This window comes from Bos taurus, chromosome 19 (assembly GCF_002263795.3).
Source record: "Bos taurus isolate L1 Dominette 01449 registration number 42190680 breed Hereford chromosome 19, ARS-UCD2.0, whole genome shotgun sequence".
Classification (NCBI taxonomy): domain Eukaryota; kingdom Metazoa; phylum Chordata; class Mammalia; order Artiodactyla; family Bovidae; genus Bos; species Bos taurus.
This window is the reverse complement of record NC_037346.1, coordinates 52481965-52499733: the sequence shown is the minus strand read 5'-3', so window position 1 is coordinate 52499733 and position 17769 is coordinate 52481965. Positions and strand designations below refer to the sequence as shown.

General features: G+C 56.1%; 2 protein-coding genes across 7 annotated transcripts; one reads left to right on the top strand and one right to left on the bottom strand.

Annotated features, from left to right (window-relative positions):
• The first annotated feature begins 649 nt into the window (after positions 1–649).
• GAA (alpha glucosidase) lies at positions 650–16841 on the top strand. Of its 6 annotated transcripts, none has more exons than XM_005221136.5 (20): positions 650–723; positions 3486–4007; positions 5202–5347; positions 6291–6456; positions 6539–6635; positions 7115–7234; positions 7308–7426; positions 7511–7642; positions 8900–9010; positions 9482–9595; positions 9693–9777; positions 10224–10341; positions 10718–10851; positions 11990–12141; positions 12295–12443; positions 13635–13776; positions 14172–14315; positions 14743–14907; positions 15187–15339; positions 15740–16841. In XM_005221136.5, exons 2-20 carry the CDS (start codon positions 3501–3503, stop codon positions 15797–15799), a joined length of 2814 nt encoding a protein of 937 aa, XP_005221193.1. In that variant the 5' UTR covers positions 650–723; positions 3486–3500; the 3' UTR covers positions 15800–16841. The 6 variants fall into 6 exon arrangements, with proteins under 6 accessions (XP_005221193.1, XP_024835302.1, XP_059733678.1 ...); XM_024979534.2 differs by having other exon boundaries at positions 3340–4007; XM_059877695.1 differs by having other exon boundaries at positions 3340–4007; positions 15187–15382.
• LOC101907000 (ATP synthase membrane subunit K, mitochondrial) lies at positions 8292–8648 on the bottom strand. The gene has a single exon (XM_010816575.3). It carries the CDS (start codon positions 8597–8599, stop codon positions 8423–8425), a length of 177 nt encoding a protein of 58 aa, XP_010814877.1. The 5' UTR covers positions 8600–8648; the 3' UTR covers positions 8292–8422.
• Positions 16842–17769: the final 928 nt, after the last annotated feature.

Sequence of the window (17769 nt, the reverse complement as noted above, 5' to 3'; positions counted from 1 at the left end):
AAGAACTTGCCTGCCAATGCAGATGGAAGAGATGCAGGTTTGATATCTGGGTCAGGAAGATGCCCTAGAACAGGGCGTGGAAACCCACTCCAGTATTCTTGCCTGGAGAATCCCAGGGACAAAAGAGCCCAGTGGTCTCCGGCCATGGGGTTGCAAGGAATCAGACACCACTGAAGCAACTTAGCTCATGGTTGCTTTACAATGTTGTGTTAGCTTCTTGCAGTACAAGCTTGCTCCTCCTAAAAGCCTTTTCTCACTGTACGAAAAGTACCGTGTCATTGAACATTTTCATGACAGTCGGTTTTATGGGTTATGACATTTTCCTTTCAGAAGAAGTTTAAGTTGCTTCCACATTTTCGGCCTCTGGGTGATAAACTCGCACAGTCAGGCCTCTGGAGTGGGCCTGGTGGGCTCTAGAACGCGGAGAGCTCGCTCACTCGGGGGCGTCGCACCCTCCCCGGATCGCAAAAGGTGAGGCCAGACCTCTCCCCAGAGCCCTCTCTCCTGCAGTGTGCATGGCCACTGGGCCCCTCCCACTTTCCAGGGGCGCCGAGGCCAACAGGGCGAGGATGCCCCTGCACGCCCCACGACCAGAGGGCGCACGACCGGGGATGAGCACTCATCAAGGGCGCCTGCGCAAGGAACTGTCACGTGACTCGCCGCCACTGTGCCGCGGGCGCTGGATCCCGAGGTGGCCGCTGCGGCTGGCGCGCGTGCGCGGAGGTGAGCCGGCCCGACAGCTGGATTGGGGCTGCGGGTGGTCCCAGCGAGTGGCGGGCCGGGGCGGTCCGCGGCAACCCCACAGACTGGTGGCTTGGCGGATCCAGCAAGTCTTCAAGCCCGAGAAGGGAGGGGTCGATCGATAGAAGGGTTGGTTGTCAGTGCTTTCCTTTTGGAGAAGTTGAGGTCATCGTGCCAGGGCCGCGCGCCAGCGGTCAGCAGTGACGACAGTGATCTCGGTAACATGGGGACCCCGGAAGCTCCACGGTACCCACTCACTGCCCCCGAGCTGGGCGAGGAAGGCTGTCCTTGCCCACGTTCACAGGGAGGAAGCTGAGGCACGGGAGGTTTAAAATCCTTCAGCTGCCTCTGCCGGTGGTGGAGCTGGGCTCTGAACCAAGCTTGTCCGTACCACCACTGTGGCCTAGGGAGCAATGGTTCAAAGTCATAGCCCAGAAAACGAGGCGACAGTCCCTCCGGGGCGCCAGTTAACCTACTGACCGTCAGTCCTTCCCCATTTTTCTCTCTAAATTGTCGAGCACCATGAGTGTGGCCCTTCCCCATTGTAGGATCTCTTCCCTCTTCTAGGCTGTGTTCCCTGTCTGTAAAATGGAAACAGGGAAGGGATGGGGTGCTGCCCTGACTGTGCCACTGGCCACCTCTTCAACTTCTGAAGTCTGGGTGGGAAGGGCCAAGACCTTCCACTCTGAATTCCCCAAGTTTCTGAATAATCACCATCACAGATGTGTCTGGCAGAGTCAAGTGGAGCTGGTACACTGTGTGGTATAAAAAATTTATATTTATCCCGTCTTTGTCTCCAGTTCCTGACACACAACTCCTAAAAACCCTAGAATCTTGGTGGTGATAAGAATGTCTGTTTCATGCTAATGAGATGACTGGGGGCTTGTAAACAGCTTCAGAATGGGAGCTAGTCCCCAGAAGGACCAAGGCAGGATTCCAGGGTGGGAACTTTCACCTGGCCTCAGGAGGCTGGTGATTAAGTTAATTACCAGTGGTCAGTGATCTCATCGTTTCGTGCCTACATAATAAAACCCTAAACTAGTTGGGGTTTAGAGAACTTCCAAGCTGGTGAACACATTTTGTTGCTCAGAGGGTGGCCAGCCCAGAGAGGGCATAGAAGCTGAGCACCCCTTCTCCATACCGCCCTCTGGGTATTCCTAGGTTGTATCTTTTATAATAAACAAGTACTTTCCTGAGTTCTGTGAGTTGTTCTGAGTTGTTCTAGCCAGGTATTGAACCTGAGGTGAGGGGTGTTGTGTGAACCCTGGAAATTGATAGCCACGTGGTCAGAAGTGACAGTCTGGAACTTGCAGTTAGCGTCTGAGGTGGGGGAAGTTCATGGGACTGAGCCCTCAACCTGTAGGGTCTTTGCTAATCCAGTAGTTCTTGTCAGAATTGAATTGACTTGAGTGTGAAAAAGCCCCACACTTTTGGTGTCGTAAGTGTTTGCTCTTACACCTAACATACTGGTGAAGTATGGTGGCCAGAATGTTCCAGGTGACTGACTGGTCTGTGTTTGGGACAGGCTCAGACTCTCAATGACGTGGGTGTACTTCTACGGTGGGTGACTTCTTCCCACCCCCACCAGTATCTGCATGTTTCCAGAGGCCGTGAGAAAGCAGCTTACAGACCTCCTGCCACAAGGAGCTTTGCTGACAGAGGTTCAGCTCCTGTGCCCTGAAATCATCACTGCTATCTTCTGCAAGGGGCCACCTCCTGGCCCTTAACACTAGGGCAGGCTTCTTCTGGGAGACCTGGACCCCTCTAAGGACCAGCTTTGGCTTGAGGACTCCCAGCACCATGGCCTTGCCCAACCTTCTTTAACCTGCATAACAGTCTGGGGCTCTGGGAGCCACCACTCTCCTGTGGGGTCAAAAGGGTGGGTACATGTGGGTGGTCTCAGCCTCTCTGCCAACCTCCCCATTTTGTCTCAAGCAGATAAAAAGGATTCTCTGAGTAAAATCCTTGCATATTTAGTCCCATATCCATGGCTACTGATCCTCAGAGGAGCTGGACAAACAATGTTCCTTACATAAAGATAAGCAAGATGCAGGTGATAACAGTCTTAGCACCAGAGTCACCAGAGCGAGGCTCCAGTGCAGTGGCTATGGCAGAGACCCACAGCCAGACCCCACATGGGCAGGTTTCTCGCACACCTGACAGCAGGGGCCAGGAGGGGCTCCCCTTGCCAAGTCCTGGGGTCCAGGTCTCTCTCCTGTGCTTGGCCGTCCCTGAGTGTTGCCCTGGGTTGTGGTGCCCAAGACCCCTCAGAGACTGTATCCACATCCAGGTCAGCAGAGAGGGACAGAGAGAGGGCGCACGTCCGCCCCATTGCCCAAGACCTAATCACCTCAGCCACAATCCTCATACAAGAGTGGGACTTACTCCATCTACTGTGGGAACTTGTTCCGCTTGATCTGTCACGTGGGTCTTTGTTAAGTCATTTTGTTATTTCGTCTTTGTTAATCATTAAGTCATTTGGACAGACATTCTAGATGCATTAATTTGTGACATATTAGAAGACTTCACAATGCGCAGAATTCTGCAACTCCCTGTTTGGGACTTTTCTCTCCTTTCCCTTTTTCCTCCCTGCCCCAGGTCTGCCCTCACTCACTTCTGCCCTGGGCGCTGTTGGGCCAGCCCCAAGTTCAAGTCTGGAAGCTGCTTTGAGAGTCCCCTGAGGTCCTGGGCATTCCCTCCTGTTGTCCTGTTGAGCCTGGTTGTTCTGTCTGCCTGCTTCCTAGATCCACTGTCCACCCATGATGAGGTGGCCACCATGCTCCCGCCCCCTGCTGGGGGTCTGCACCCTCCTCTCCTTGGCGCTCCTGGGGCACATCCTGCTTCATGACTTGGAGGTGGTCCCCCGAGAACTACGAGGCTTCTCCCAAGACGAGATTCACCAAGCTTGCCAGCCAGGAGCCAGCAGCCCAGAATGCCGTGGCAGCCCCAGGGCAGCACCTACACAGTGCGACCTGCCCCCCAACAGCCGCTTTGACTGCGCCCCAGACAAGGGCATCACCCCGCAGCAGTGTGAGGCCCGTGGCTGCTGCTACATGCCTGCAGAGTGGCCTCCGGATGCCCAGATGGGGCAGCCCTGGTGCTTCTTCCCTCCCAGCTACCCCAGTTACAGGCTGGAGAACCTGACCACCACTGAGACAGGGTACACAGCCACCCTGACCCGTGCCGTCCCGACCTTCTTCCCCAAGGACATCATGACCTTGAGGCTGGACATGTTGATGGAGACCGAGAGCCGACTCCACTTCACGGTGGGCAGGATGGGGGCCAGGGGCTGGGCAGGGGCAGAGAGAGTGTGTGGACAGTGGATGAAGATGGATTCTGCTGTGCTTAGTGGCTCAGTCACATCCAACTCTTTGAGACCCTATGGACTGTAGCCCGCCAGGCTCGTCTGTCCATGGGGATTCTCCAGGCAAGAATACTTGAGTGGGTTGCCATGCACTCCTCCAGGGGATCTTCCAACCCAGGTTTCCTGCATTGCAGGTGGATTCTTTACCATCTGAGCCACCAGGGAAGCCTGAAGACGGACTCTATGGGGTGTTTATTTATGCATAGATGTGTACTGTACCCTCACCCAGAGTCTGGGTGTGAGCAGACCTGGCATCTACATTCAGGGGATAGTGGGTCACTAAGACAGTGACTGGCAGGCTCTAGGAGTGTTCTAGAGGGGAGGGCTTAAAGTGAGGTGGTGAGAGGTTAGGTTCCCCCCCAGGAAGTGACATCCCAGCTGGGACCTAAAGCAGGAGGCAGGAAGGGGGACATTCCAGGCAGTGGGGGTGGGATCCCAGGCACTGAGGGCAGGGCCTCTTGTTCGATTTATTCCCAGCCGCTGGGACAGTGTCTGGCACATAGCAGGCGCTTGGTAAAAACTTGTCAACTGAATGAATGTCCAGACACAAAGGTGAGAGAGCCTGCAGCACGCAGTTCAGTAATACCCAGTTATTTTAACAAAGTAATTAACAACAGCCGTGAATTACTGAGCGATGACTGTGTACCCAGACAATGGTTGGGTGATCTAATTAGGTTTTCTCATTCACCCTGTGACTAGGAATGCCAGGCCAAAAACCGTTGCCAGATTCGGGAAATAAAAATACAATTTTGAATTTCAGATAACTAAGGAATTAGTCTTTTTTTTTTTTTTTATAGCATAAGTAAGTCCCATAGAATATCTGGGACATATTAATACTAAAAACAATTGTGTGTCAGAAACCCAGATTTCCTGGTGTTCTGTATTTTACCTGGCAGCCCACAGGAGGTGCTCTCCTGGCTCTATAGGAAACTGAGGTTCAGGGATGTGGACTAGTCTGTCCACACCTCCAGGCTCTGTGCGGCCGCCCTGGGACTTGAACTGAGTCCTTCCTCCTCTGGAGGGTGAAGGATGGAGTAGACAGCTGTTAGGGGCGGCCAGCCACCAAGGGCCTCATGACACTATTCTTGTCCTCTAGATCAAAGATCCTGCCAACAGACGCTATGAAGTGCCCTTGGAGACCCCGCGTGTCTATAGCCAGGCGCCGTTCACACTCTACAGCGTGGAGTTCTCGGAGGAGCCCTTTGGGGTGGTCGTGCGGCGGAAGCTGGACGGACGGGTGCTGTGAGTGCCTAGCCTCTGTGCCCCCCGACCCCAATCTGGGTGGGAGGGTCAGGGAGCTGGAGAGCATTGTCCCTGACCCTGTTGTGGTCCATCCTCCTGCTCTGGCCTCCTTGCTGTTCGTGGCCCCCGGGGGCCCTGGTGCTCACTGTTCCCTGCACCCAAGCCTTCAAAGGCCCCTTCTCAAAGGCCCCCCACTCACACTGTCCACCCCAGGGAGGCCCACTGGGAGTGATTTTCCCCGGGGGACACTTGGCAACAGCTGGAGACATTGTCACCACCAAGGCGGGGAAGCAGGGATTCCATCCAGTTCCCCACAGCACCAGGACGGCCCAGAACACACGGGGATTGGCCCAAACGTCAGCAGTGCCTCGGCTGAGAAACCCTGTCCAGTCTAAAGGAGCAGCCCCACTCCAGGCAATACCCCCTACTCTGCTTTATTATTTATTTGTTTAGCACATAGTACATATCAATATGGGCTTCCCTAGTAGCTCAGCCAGTAAAGAATCTGCCTGCAATGTGGGAAACCTGGGTTTGATCCCTGGGTCGGGAAGATCCCCTGGAGGAGGACATGGCAACCCACTCCAGTATCCTTGCCTGGAAAATCCCCATGGACAGAGGAGCCTGGCGGGCTACAGTCCACGGGGTCACAGAGTCAGACACAACTGAGTGACTGAGGACAGCACACAGCACATATCATTTTACCAGACACTGCGGTTATTAACTTGTCTCATCCTTTCTCTTGACCCTGTGGAACCTCGGAGTGCCCTAACTGCCTCTGGCTGGGCAGCTCCATGAAGTCTGGGAGCAGTTTGGCCCTCCTGGGGAGGTGGTACTCAGAGCCACAACTCCCAGGACTGGAAGGGTTTTGGGCAGCAGCCGCTTGTGGCCAGGGCTCACGGAGCTGTCAGCTTCTCATGTGAGGCCACCTGGACTCTTCTGGCAGGCTGAACACCACGGTGGCCCCCCTGTTCTTTGCGGACCAGTTTCTGCAGCTGTCCACCTCCCTGCCATCCCAGCACATCACAGGCCTTGCCGAACACCTTGGGTCCCTGATGCTCAGCACCAACTGGACCAAGATCACCCTCTGGAACCGGGACATCGCCCCTGAGGTAAAAGGGTGGCAGAAGGGGGTCTGGGATCAGAGGGGCCTCATGGGCCAGGACGTAAAGTGGGGTGTCTGCCATGTCCCAGCCCAACGTGAACCTGTATGGATCTCACCCTTTCTACCTGGTCCTGGAGGATGGCGGGTTGGCTCACGGGGTCTTCCTGCTGAACAGCAATGCCATGGGTAAGCACGGGGCACTGGGGCCCTCCACATCTTCTGGCCAGTTCTGCTTCTAAGCCCCCAGCCAGGGTTTCCCTGGTGCAGCTACACCCCCTCCTACCTTGAGGGCGCTGGGGCTCTCTGTACCTGCCTGACAGGCTGCAGTCTCAGAGGAGGGGGCAGAGGATTGGGCCTTGTACATTCTCCGAGAAATGAGCAGTGGGCCATGGCCTCTGCCAGCTCTATCCTTCGGTGCCCCTAAGGTGAGACCTCTGATGTGAGGAGGGGGACTAAGGCCAAAAAGGGGGGCCTCAGGCTGCTCAGCACCTTCCTGTCCTGCTCCAAGTCTCTCAGTGAGCTGGGCTCAGAGTGACTGTCCTGGGTCCCCCGGCTCCCTGCGGGAGGACCTCTCCAGCAGGTGTTTGGCCCATTGGTGCAGCGCTGAAGACCCTGGGGAAGGGGGGTGAGTATTTGTCCCTGAGCCCCAAGGCTGCTTCCTCCAGATGTGGTCCTGCAGCCCAGCCCAGCCCTCAGCTGGAGGTCGACAGGCGGGATCCTGGACGTGTACATCTTCCTGGGCCCGGAGCCCAAGAGCGTGGTGCAGCAGTACCTGGACGTCGTGGGTAGGCCTCGCCCCAGCCCCGGCTGCTCCCTCCCCAGCCCCTCCTGCCCACTCACGGTCACCTTGGCCCCCAGGCTACCCGTTCATGCCGCCGTATTGGGGCCTGGGCTTCCACCTGTGCCGCTGGGGCTACTCCACCTCTGCCATCACCCGCCAGGTCGTGGAGAATATGACCAGGGCCTACTTCCCCCTGGTGAGTGCTGGGGAGGGGCCTGGGGCCCGTTGGGGGGCGGGGGTGGAGAGCCTGGGCCCCGACCGCCCTGTGCCGTGGCCGCAGGACGTCCAGTGGAATGACCTCGACTACATGGATGCCAGACGGGACTTCACTTTCAACAAGGACCACTTCGGGGACTTCCCGGCCATGGTGCAGGAGCTCCACCAGGGCGGTCGGCGGTACATCATGATCGTGGTGAGTGCCCCTTGTGTCCTGTGCCACGCGGAGCGGGCTCTTTTGGAAGCCAAGGGTCTGAGTGTCCGGTGGCGCCAACTCAGTGGTATCGTTGACCTGCCGTGGGCACGGAGGACGTTTCTGAGGGTCTTTGGTATTGAGGGAATGTCAGATTTATAGGCTTGGCCTTTGCCACCCAGTGATGTCCCTGGAAATGTCTTTGCTTAGGATCCTTGCAGCTGTAAGTTGCTTGAACCTCTGAAAGCAAGTGGTGAGGGCATTCCTCGGCTGACACCGCTCAGCTGTGGGCAGGCCAGGTGGAGCTGTATGCCGGAGCAGCTGCAACGCTCCATGAGACCCCTGCTTTTCTTTCCAGTGGTCAGCTCTGCCTTGTGGGGAGCAGGGCAGGCTCTGAGTGGTTCAGCACGAAGATGCACTTCCCTAGGCCAGTCCCCGCAGCCAGAGGGGTGCGGTTCGGGCTGGTATAGCTTGTGAGGGGGTGGTGCCCAGAGGAGGAGGTGGGGATGGGGAGACAACCAAGTGGTCGCCATTGTGGATGCCCTTCAGAAGAGGAAATCCATTTGGAATTGGACTGATGGTCATTTCCATCCTCAAGGCCCCTCTGAAGGGAACAGTGTCCAGGGCCACTCACTCAGAGTAAGGAGGGCAGGTGCAGACCATTTATTTTTTTTTTTTTTCCAGGTTCATAATTTATTGTACAAATTGAGTATCACATGATGAGTTGACATTAGCTTCTTCAGGCATGGGAACTTAACAGATAATGTACAGTTCAGAATCTGTTTATGTTGCTTTCACTGCTGGAGTTTTTTTAGACCTTAACTTGAAGTATAAGACTATCAAAGCAATACTTCCGTACGTGGCCAGCACACAATTCATTCTCCCTGTGAGAGTGTAAGAGTTGAAATATTTTTTGATACCAGTGAAATGGAACTGGGCATCAGCTTCTGGACCTGCCATGATTTCAATCTTTCAAGGAGTTCAAACTCCCAGACCATTTATTTTTGTTTCTAAATGAAATAAATGGTCACTGTAGAGCATTTGTGAAATTCTGGGCCCTTCAAGCAAAAGTAACTTGCATCCAGGCGCTCCCTGTTTGGCCATCCGGGGCGGGTCACGTGCACCTCCACGCACAGCGTGTTGACTCGCGTGAAGCCGCATCCATTTCTGCCTTGCTAACATTTAGGGACAGCATTTTCCCAGCGATGGGGCCAAGGTTTCAGGCGTTTCCTTCTCATCCTGACTGGTTTCTCTCTCCAGGATCCTGCCATCAGCAGCTCAGGCCCTGCTGGGACCTACCGACCCTACGACGAGGGTCTGAGGCGGGGGGTCTTCATCACCAATGAGACTGGGCAGCCACTGATTGGGCAGGTACAGTGGGGCCTGGGGGGCAAGGGGGAGAAAGAGTGGTCTCCAGCCAGTGGTACTGAAGGCGGGGTTCACAGCTGGGGGTTATAGTGGCTTCTGACAAGGCAGGGCACCTAGAATCCTTGTGTCAGGGGCCCTTGTTTGCAGGCGGTTCAGACACAAGCCCCAAAGCCCCTCAGAGAGACCTCCGAGTCCTCTACGTGCTCTGGGCCCCAGGGGCTTCCTGGGGCGGAGTGGTGGGGGGTGCAGGGGTGCATCCAGAAGAGTCCCTGCTGCTTCCCGAGGGCAAGCCCAGGACCAGGAGGAAGGCCCCCAGGAGTGTGGCTTCCGGGGCCTTTCCCCATGCTCCTCCCCCTTGCAGTTCACCCACACCCAGGGGAGATGAGTGAGGCTGCAGCCCTGCCCGCAGCTGGTTTGCCCAGGGCCTCTGTGCAGGCTCCAGGGGCCTCGTCTGCCCTCTGACCTCTTGTCCAGGTGTGGCCCGGACTCACCGCCTTCCCCGACTTCACCAACCCCGAAACTCTTGACTGGTGGCAGGACATGGTGACCGAGTTCCACGCCCAAGTGCCCTTCGATGGCATGTGGATCGTGAGTGTGGCCCTGCCCCTGGGTGTCCTGTGGCCTTGGGGACCAGCCCCACACCCTGCACCACGTAGGATGTCCACCCCCTGGTCCTTTCTCGCAGGATATGAACGAGCCATCCAATTTCGTGAGAGGCTCAGTGGATGGCTGCCCGGACAACAGCCTGGAGAACCCGCCCTACCTGCCAGGTGAGCTGTCCCCCGATCCCTGCCTGCCTCCACCCGCCTATTCCCAGCACTAGTCAGCTGGGGATTTAATAGCTCAAATCAAGGGATTTCCCTTCTCTGGTTTGGGAGGCTTGAAGCCCTGGTTTCTGAGAAGCTGATGGATAGCAGGAGCCTGGGACATGGGAGGGAAGCCTCAGGAGTGAGGTTCGTGTGGGGAGACCCCAGCCATGTGATGCTGACCGGGCATGTGCTGCTGAGGCGAGACCCTTCAGAGGGGGTGCTCCAGGCGCAGCTGGTTCAGGAACAGGCAGAGGTGAACTCTAGGTCTGCAGAGGTCAGGCTGTGGCACCACCTTGTCCTGTCCTTGGAGAAGTGGAGACTGTACCCAGGTTCCAAGGGGCTCCAGGATGTGGGGGGCACCAGCCTGCTGGGCAGAGGCTCCAAGGAAACAGCCCCCTCTTCTCCAGGGGTGGTTGGCGGGACCCTCCGGGCAGCCACCATCTGTGCCTCCAGCCACCAGTTCCTGTCCACGCATTATGACCTGCACAACCTGTATGGCCTGACTGAAGCCTTAGCCTCCCACAGGTGAGGGGCCAGGGTTGGGGAAGGAGAGAAGGAAGCCCAGGTTCCCCCAGGGCCCCTGCCAACCCCATTCTAACCCCTCTTGCCCTCCAGCTCCATGCCTGGTGCCTCAGAGGAAGGGCATGGTGACAAGACAGGGAGCCAGGGCTGGTCAGGACCTCTGGCTTCCTTGAGCTTCAAGGGATGTTTGTCCAGCCTGGGACACATGCATTTTGAGGGTAGTTGGGTGGCAGGGCTGACTGCCTGGCAGACACGGGCGGAGGCCTCAGCTATCCGGCTCCTTGATCCCAGCCTGCCCTCCCTGCTGCACTGCCCTGCACTCTTGCCGGCAGTGATGGGGTTCCCAGTGACCCCGCTCAGCACAGCTCTCTCCACCCAGGGCCCTGGTGAAGGCTCGAGGGATGCGTCCCTTCGTGATCTCTCGCTCAACCTTTGCTGGCCACGGCCGATACTCCGGCCACTGGACAGGGGATGTGTGGAGCAACTGGGAGCAGCTTTCCTACTCCGTGCCAGGTGCGCACACCTGTCAGGAGGTGGGGCAAGGAGGAGAGGGTGGGCCCCCTCCAGGGGAGTTTGTCCAGAGCCAGGTCCTCAGAGAGATGCTGCTGCGATGGGGTGGGGCCTGCCGCCAAGTCCTGTGAGAGGGCTCACCTGTGCAAGTCAGCTACCTGTGCGAGTGGGCTCACCTGTGGTGCCCCTCTTTACAGCATCCCATCTTGGATTCATGCTTTGTTAGAACATCCCTTCTGATGACCACATTCTGAGTTGTGTGAAAACTGCATCTGAGCTCAGTCCAAAGGGCACCCCCACCCCTGTTGTCTCAGTGCCTGGCTCCACCTTGCAAAGAGAATTTTGATTCTTGTTCCAAGAGCTCTGATGCTGCAGACGTATTAGGCCCAGGGATGGCTCAGGAGCCCTGGGGAGAGGGTAGAGGTGACCCCCTGAAGTCACAGCTGAAGAGAACCTCTGCCAAACCCTCCAGCCTGGAAGTGCTTTCCTAGTCACAGGCTTGCTTCCGCGTGTGATGCGTATGTGACGTCCTGTATATGACGTCCTGCCAAGCTGAGTCCATTCTTCCTTCACAAAGCCGCTGCTGGCTCTGCCCACGGGTGCTGACTGGCTCTGAATTTTACCCTGGGGCCAACGTGGGGGTCAGGCCTGAATCCTCTTTAACTTTTGCCATTGAAATTGTGTCTTGGTGTAGGTCTGTTTGAGTTCATCTTGTTTGGGACCCTCTGGGTTTCCTGTATCTGATTCCTTCTTCTGATAGGGAAACGAGTCATGGTGGATCAGTGCCCACCCTGATGTCCTCTACCTGATTATGTCTGCAGTGACCCTATTTCCAAATGTGGTCACATTTCCAGCAACTGGGGGTTAGGACTAGAACTTAACCTTTGTGGGGAGGGGAGGGGATTCAATTCATCCCTGGCCAATCCAGTTTGCCCTGCACACTCTAGGTGTTAAGGAGCAGATACAGCTGGTTGTTCTGCTGAAATCATAAGTGCAGGATGCACTAGCCATCGGGTGGGGGCTGGGTGGGAGGGTCTTTGGGAGAGATCCTCCTCCCTCGCCAGTTCAACAGACATGTCTGTCAGGCTCCTGGACTGGTCAGGCTGTGGCATCTGCAGACCTGTCTGACTCTGCCCTCCAGAAATCCTGCTTTTCAATCTGCTGGGGGTGCCCCTGGTAGGGGCTGACATCTGTGGCTTCCTGGGCAACACCTCAGAGGAGCTGTGTGTGCGTTGGACCCAGCTGGGGGCCTTCTACCCCTTCATGCGGAACCACAATGCCCTGAACAGCCAGGTAGGGCGGGGACGGCAGGGGAGGCTGTGCCCTGGGGAACGCTGCTTTCTGTGCCAGCCCTGGCTGGCCCCGAACTGCCAGGTCTCCTGGGGTGAAGGGACTGGGCACTGCCACCCCAGATCCCAGGTGCTTCCGCCACTCCCTCCACCACAGCCGCAGGAACCGTACAGGTTCAGCGAGACGGCGCAGCAAGCCATGAGGAAGGCCTTCACCCTGCGCTACGTGCTACTGCCCTATCTCTACACACTGTTCCACAGGGCCCACGTCAGAGGCGAGACAGTGGCCCGGCCCCTCTTCCTGGAGTGAGTACCTGGGTTGGGAGCAATGGCCTCAGGCCCACTGACCCCAGGGCAGCCACCCTTCTGCGTTGGGTGTTCCAGGCACCAAAAGGAAGGAGGTGTGGCAAAATCTGGGCCCTCCCCACTGAGGTACCCCCTGCACCCCCCAGTCCCCACCCACTGGATTCCATTTCAGGGCTGGGAGCCCTCGATAACAGAACATCCCATGGTGAACACTGAGTACAGACCAGGCCTCCCAGATGGCAAAACAAGTTGTAAGTCTACTATGATTGAATCTGTTTGGGGCTTAAGATAATAAGACCACCAAAGAAATCCAATAGCTATCCCCCAGATAGGACTCGATATACCTGAGAAGTTACTATCCTGTAAAATGGCTCCTCGAATCAGAGGGTTAAAGGATTTTTCAGTAGTGTGGTAATTAGTCAGCTATTTGCAAAAATCTATTTTCCTCTCATCTCATACAAACTTAAATTCCAGGTGAATTAAGTGTCAAAAATTAAACTGTAGAAAAAGCCCCAGGAAAACAGAAGTCCATGTTTCCCTCTGCTCTGGCAGGAGAGGACTTTCTAAGCATCAAAAGCAAAAAGCAAAGGAAGGAGGTTTAACTTAGAGAAAAAAAAAAAAATAACATTTCTTTGAACATAAACAGAAAAATAAACACCAAACTGCTCTAAACATAGATTGTCAAGGCAAATGAACAGCAGAAAACCCTTGTGGCTCAGTTGAATCTGCCTGCAATGCAGCAGACCAGGGTTCGATCCCTGGGTTGGGAAGATCCCCTGGAGAAGGGAAAGGCTACCCACTCCAGTATTCCAGCGTGGAGAATTTCATGGACTGTATAGTCCGTGGGGTCGCAAAGAGTTGGACATGACTGAGTGACTTTCACTTGTCAATAAAATGACACTCTCCCTAATGTACAGAAATTCAGACCAAGTGTAAGACTAACATCAAGAACCAAATAAAACACATGGGCAAAAGCACAGTTTGCAAGTCGGAAATGTAAACAGGTCATGCCCGGATAACCAGGCAAGGAGAGGTTATTCTTGGCTCCTGCCTTGACTTCAGTTAGCCAGAACCAGCCCTGCCACGTGTAACCCAGGCCCTTCAGCTCCCTTCCAAACCTCCCCATGGGCCTCCTGAGCCCACTGACCTCAGAGGCTGCCAGACCGCCCTGCCAGTTTTTCCTGTTTGAAGGTTCCCCGAGGACCCCAGCACCTGGACTGTGGACCGCCAGCTCCTGTGGGGGGAGGCTCTGCTCATCACCCCGGTGCTCGAGGCTGAGAAGGTTGAAGTCACTGGCTACTTCCCCCAGGGCACGTGGTACGACCTGCAGACGGTGAGTCCTGGGGCCCTGAAGCCTGGGAGGATGGGGGAGATGGTGGAGGGGTCCTCCCTCTGGCACTGTTGGTATGGAGGGGTCCTTGCTACATGAGGCCCTCACCTGGAGCTGCTCCACTAGCATCATCTTGTACAATCCTTGCAGGACCCATTTTTTAGATGGGGAAACTGAGGCTGGATAGGTGACTTGCCACCAAGCTGAGCCAGGACTCCAGTTCTCCTGCTTCCACACTCCTGCCCCTTCTCCCATCCTCTGAGCAGCCCCACCGGAGCCCTGGCTCCAGCCTCTCTTGCTCTGTCCCCACTGTGGACTGTCTCCGATCTTGCCTCCCAGCAACAGCACAGGGTCTTGGCACTGCTCAGGACCCTTTGTGACATGACATCCCCCTCCAGGTACCAATGGAGGCCTTTGGCAGCCTCCCACCTCCTGCACCCCTCACGTCTGTCATCCACAGCAAGGGGCAGTGGGTGACGCTGTCCGCCCCGCTGGACACCATCAACGTCCACCTCCGGGCCGGGCACATCATCCCTATGCAGGTATCTGGACCGGGCCCCTGAGCCCATTCATCCAGCCCTGGGGCTGCTGGGCCCCCACATGCCTCTGTCCAGCTGGAGGTCCGCCCCCAGGGAGAGATGCTTCTTCTGGGGGTGAGGATGACCTGGGCTGGGGAAGGACACATCCCTGCACTGACTTGCTCCCAGGCCAGGCAGAGGGGAGGGCCTCCTAGAGATTCATTGGCCCTTCTCAGAAAACAGTCAGTCTGCAAACCTCCATGGGCCTTGTGTCCTCTGAGGTGTCCCCCGGGTCAGTGGTCTCCATGGGCCTCCAGGCTACTTGGCCATAGACTGTCCTGCAGATCTTGCTTTCTTCCACTACGGCACTGTCCTAGCCTTGCATTGCTCATACCTGGGTTTGGAGGCCTCCACCTGGCTTGGGACAGTGATGTGGGCCACCCTCTCCCAGGGCCCTGCCCTCACGACCACAGAGTCCCGCAAGCAGCACATGGCCCTGGCTGTGGCCCTGACAGCCAGTGGGGAGGCCCAAGGGGAGCTGTTCTGGGACGACGGGGAGAGCCTGGGAGTGCTGGATGGTGGGGACTACACACAGCTCATCTTTCTGGCCAAGAACGTGAGTCACATCCGCCCAGGCTGGGGGCCAACTTGGGGTGACTATCCTGACTCGGTGAGGGTAGCTGGGCCTGGGGTCCTGGGATAGCCACCTCTCCGGGTCAACCAGACTGAAGGGGAGAAGAGCCCATGGGCCAAGTCCCTCGACCAGAGTTCCCTGCACTGTGCCAGCATCCCAGGGGTTGCAGGGGGTGTGCTGCCCAGAGACCCTGGCCGAGTGGGGCTTGCTGCCCCAGACCATCTGCTCACACCTCCTGTCCTATCTCTCTGCTCCGGCCAGAACACCTTTGTAAACAAGCTGGTGCACGTGAGCAGTGAGGGGGCCAGCCTGCAGCTGAGGAATGTGACCGTCCTGGGGGTGGCCACAGCCCCCCAGCAGGTCCTCTGCAACAGCGTTCCTGTCTCCAACTTCACCTTCAGCCCTGACACAGAGGCAAGAGAGCCCACAATTGGGCCCAGAGGGCCTATCCCTGAGGGTGGGTGAGAGCATGGGAAATACCAGCTGAGCTGGCATCATGGGACTCCCTGTCCGGCATGGAGAGGACACTTGAGTGTTACAAGGGGCAGAAAGGAAGCTGAACTTCAGGGAGTGGGAAGTTTAGTCCCTTACACTTCACATCTTTCCTCTGCCCGTGTCCACGTTGTCAGCCCCTGGTTAAAGGGCAGCTCGTTTCCAAAGCAGATTGAGGCGGCCACTGCCAAGAGTGCTGGGAGGGAACACAGCGAGACTCCCAGGGCTGGGCCAGGCCCCACGTCCACTGCCCAGCCACACTGCAGGCTCCCGTCTGCCTCACTTCAGTTGCCAACCCAGTTTTCCTATTTCTTGTCCCCAGACTCTGGCCATCCCTGTCTCGCTGACCATGGGAGAGCAGTTTGTCATCAGCTGGTCTTAACCCGGGGCCCAGCGGTGTGCTGCTCCTTCACAGACCTCCCAGTGGCCCAGCACTTGCACCCTGTCGGCGGTGTAGGGGCCTTGGGTCAGAAGTGCTTACCCTGAGTCACATGGCACTGACGTCCTCGAACACCCAGATCCGCTTGCAAGTCTGTCTCCCGGGCTCTGGGCCAGCAGCTCGGCTGAGTCATCTGCCCAGATGCCAGTCAGATCAATGCCCTGAGCGGTGCCCTGTACTGGAAATGTTTACTGGAAGCTTTGCTCCTCTGTAGCCTGTCACTGCAATGTGTGCACAGCCAGCCACCACTGCCCGCCTATGACGCAGAGGTGGTGCCTGGACAGGGTGGTACCTGCATTGCAAGGCCCCCCACCTCGGGAGGCCCTGCTGCTGGGACCCGATGACAGCACAGAACTGGGGGCTGCTGCAGACTGCTTTCTGGGCCGCTGCCCCCAACTCAGCAGAGTTCATAGGACTCAGGGAACCCTCAATCTGAAGTGCAGTTATTTTCAATAAAAGGATGCGCCTGAAGGTCTTGATGCAGGAGGACTCCATCCTTGATGGGCCCTGGACATTTCTGGGCAGTGTGCGCGCTTCACTGTGTACTCAGAGCAGCACCCTCACAGCCCATCGCCTCACACCCCAGTATCCGCTCTCAGGTGACTGGAGAACAGCCAGCCAGGCCTGGTGTCGATCACCTGGTGGGAGATGCGCGCCCGCCCCAACCCTGCCCAAGGGCTCTGTGGACTAAAGCTGCTACACCCACACCCGTTCCCAGACAACCACTGGTCTGCTTTTGGTCACTATAAATCAGTTTACATTTTTTGGAATTTTCTATAAATGGAATCATACAGCTTTTTTATTTGGGGGGGGGGGCTAATATTAATCTAACTGCTCTGAGATTCATCCGTGTTGTATGTGTCTTTTTCATTGCCACATAGTTCTCTGTGGTATGGAGGTGCCACATGGTTTATCAGATCTTAATAGCGTTAAGAGTGTTTTCAGCCTTTTACTGTTAGGAATAAAGATGTGGTCAGCAGTCGTGGACCAGTGTGAATGGACATGTTTTCATTTCTCTTGAGCACACACCAAGCATGATAGGGTCAGATCATATGGAGGGCGTGTGTGTATGACTGAACTGTTTTCCAAAGCGGGTGACCCGCTCTGTGCTCCTACCAGCTTTGCTGTGGCTTGGTCTGGTCTCTTCAATTTCAGTCATTCCAGCGACAGTGGATCTCATGGGTCCGATTTGTGTTCCTAATGACTGAAGATGGTGAGCACCTTTTCTTGGACTTATGTAACTCATAAATTTTCTTTGGTGAAGTGTCTGTTCAGGTATTTTGCCTATTTTTTTACTTGGATTTGTTCCCCCTGAGTTATAAAATAGTTTTTCCATTGCTACTGACAAATTACCACAATCTTCCGTGGCTTAAAACTACAGATTTATTCTATCACAGTCCTGTAGGTCAGAAGTCTGACTTGGTCTCACCGGGCTAACATCAGGTGTTAGACTCCGGAATCCAGTCTCCTGAGCATACAGGTCTGAGGTGCGCTGTCACCTACACATCCTCCTGAGCTTCTAGGGGCTACTCCAGATCATAGCTCGGGGCACCAAATCCAGCGACGGTGAGCTGAATCCTCACCACTGAGACTCTCTTCCGCCTCTTCCATTACACCACTCTCTGACCCATGGTAGCCCTTCATCTCAAAACCTTTAACTTATTCTCACCTGCAAAGCCCCTCTGGCCATTTAATGTGGGATAGTCACAGGTTCCAGGGATTAAGATGTGGGCATTTGGAGGTGGGGTGGATGGGTTTCTTTGACTTCTCAGAGTGAGAGCATGGGCTGTAGTAGTTGCAGCTCCTGGGCTCTAGAGCACAGGCTTAGTTTGCTCTGAGCCATGTGGGATCCTCCCGGATCAGGGATCAAACCCCGGTTTTCTGCATTAGTATGCAGATTCTTTACCACTGAG

What these genes read in the sequence shown, in the direction of transcription:
- GAA (XM_059877695.1), top strand. Translation starts at nt 3,501, where the DNA reads ATGATGAGGTGGCCACCATGCTCCCGCCCCCTGCTGGGGGTCTGCACC. An exon ending in GCCCGGCCCCTCTTCCTGGA is followed by an intron (nt 12,444 to 13,634) that starts GTGAGTACCTGG and finishes TCCTGTTTGAAG; the next exon opens with GTTCCCCGAGGACCCCAGCA. An exon ending in CAGAGGGCCTATCCCTGAGG is followed by an intron (nt 15,383 to 15,739) that starts GTGGGTGAGAGC and finishes TCTTGTCCCCAG; the next exon opens with ACTCTGGCCATCCCTGTCTC.
- LOC101907000 (XM_010816575.3), bottom strand. Translation starts at nt 8,599, where the DNA reads ATGGCAGGTCCAGAAGCTGATGCCCAGTTCCATTTCACTGGTATCAAA.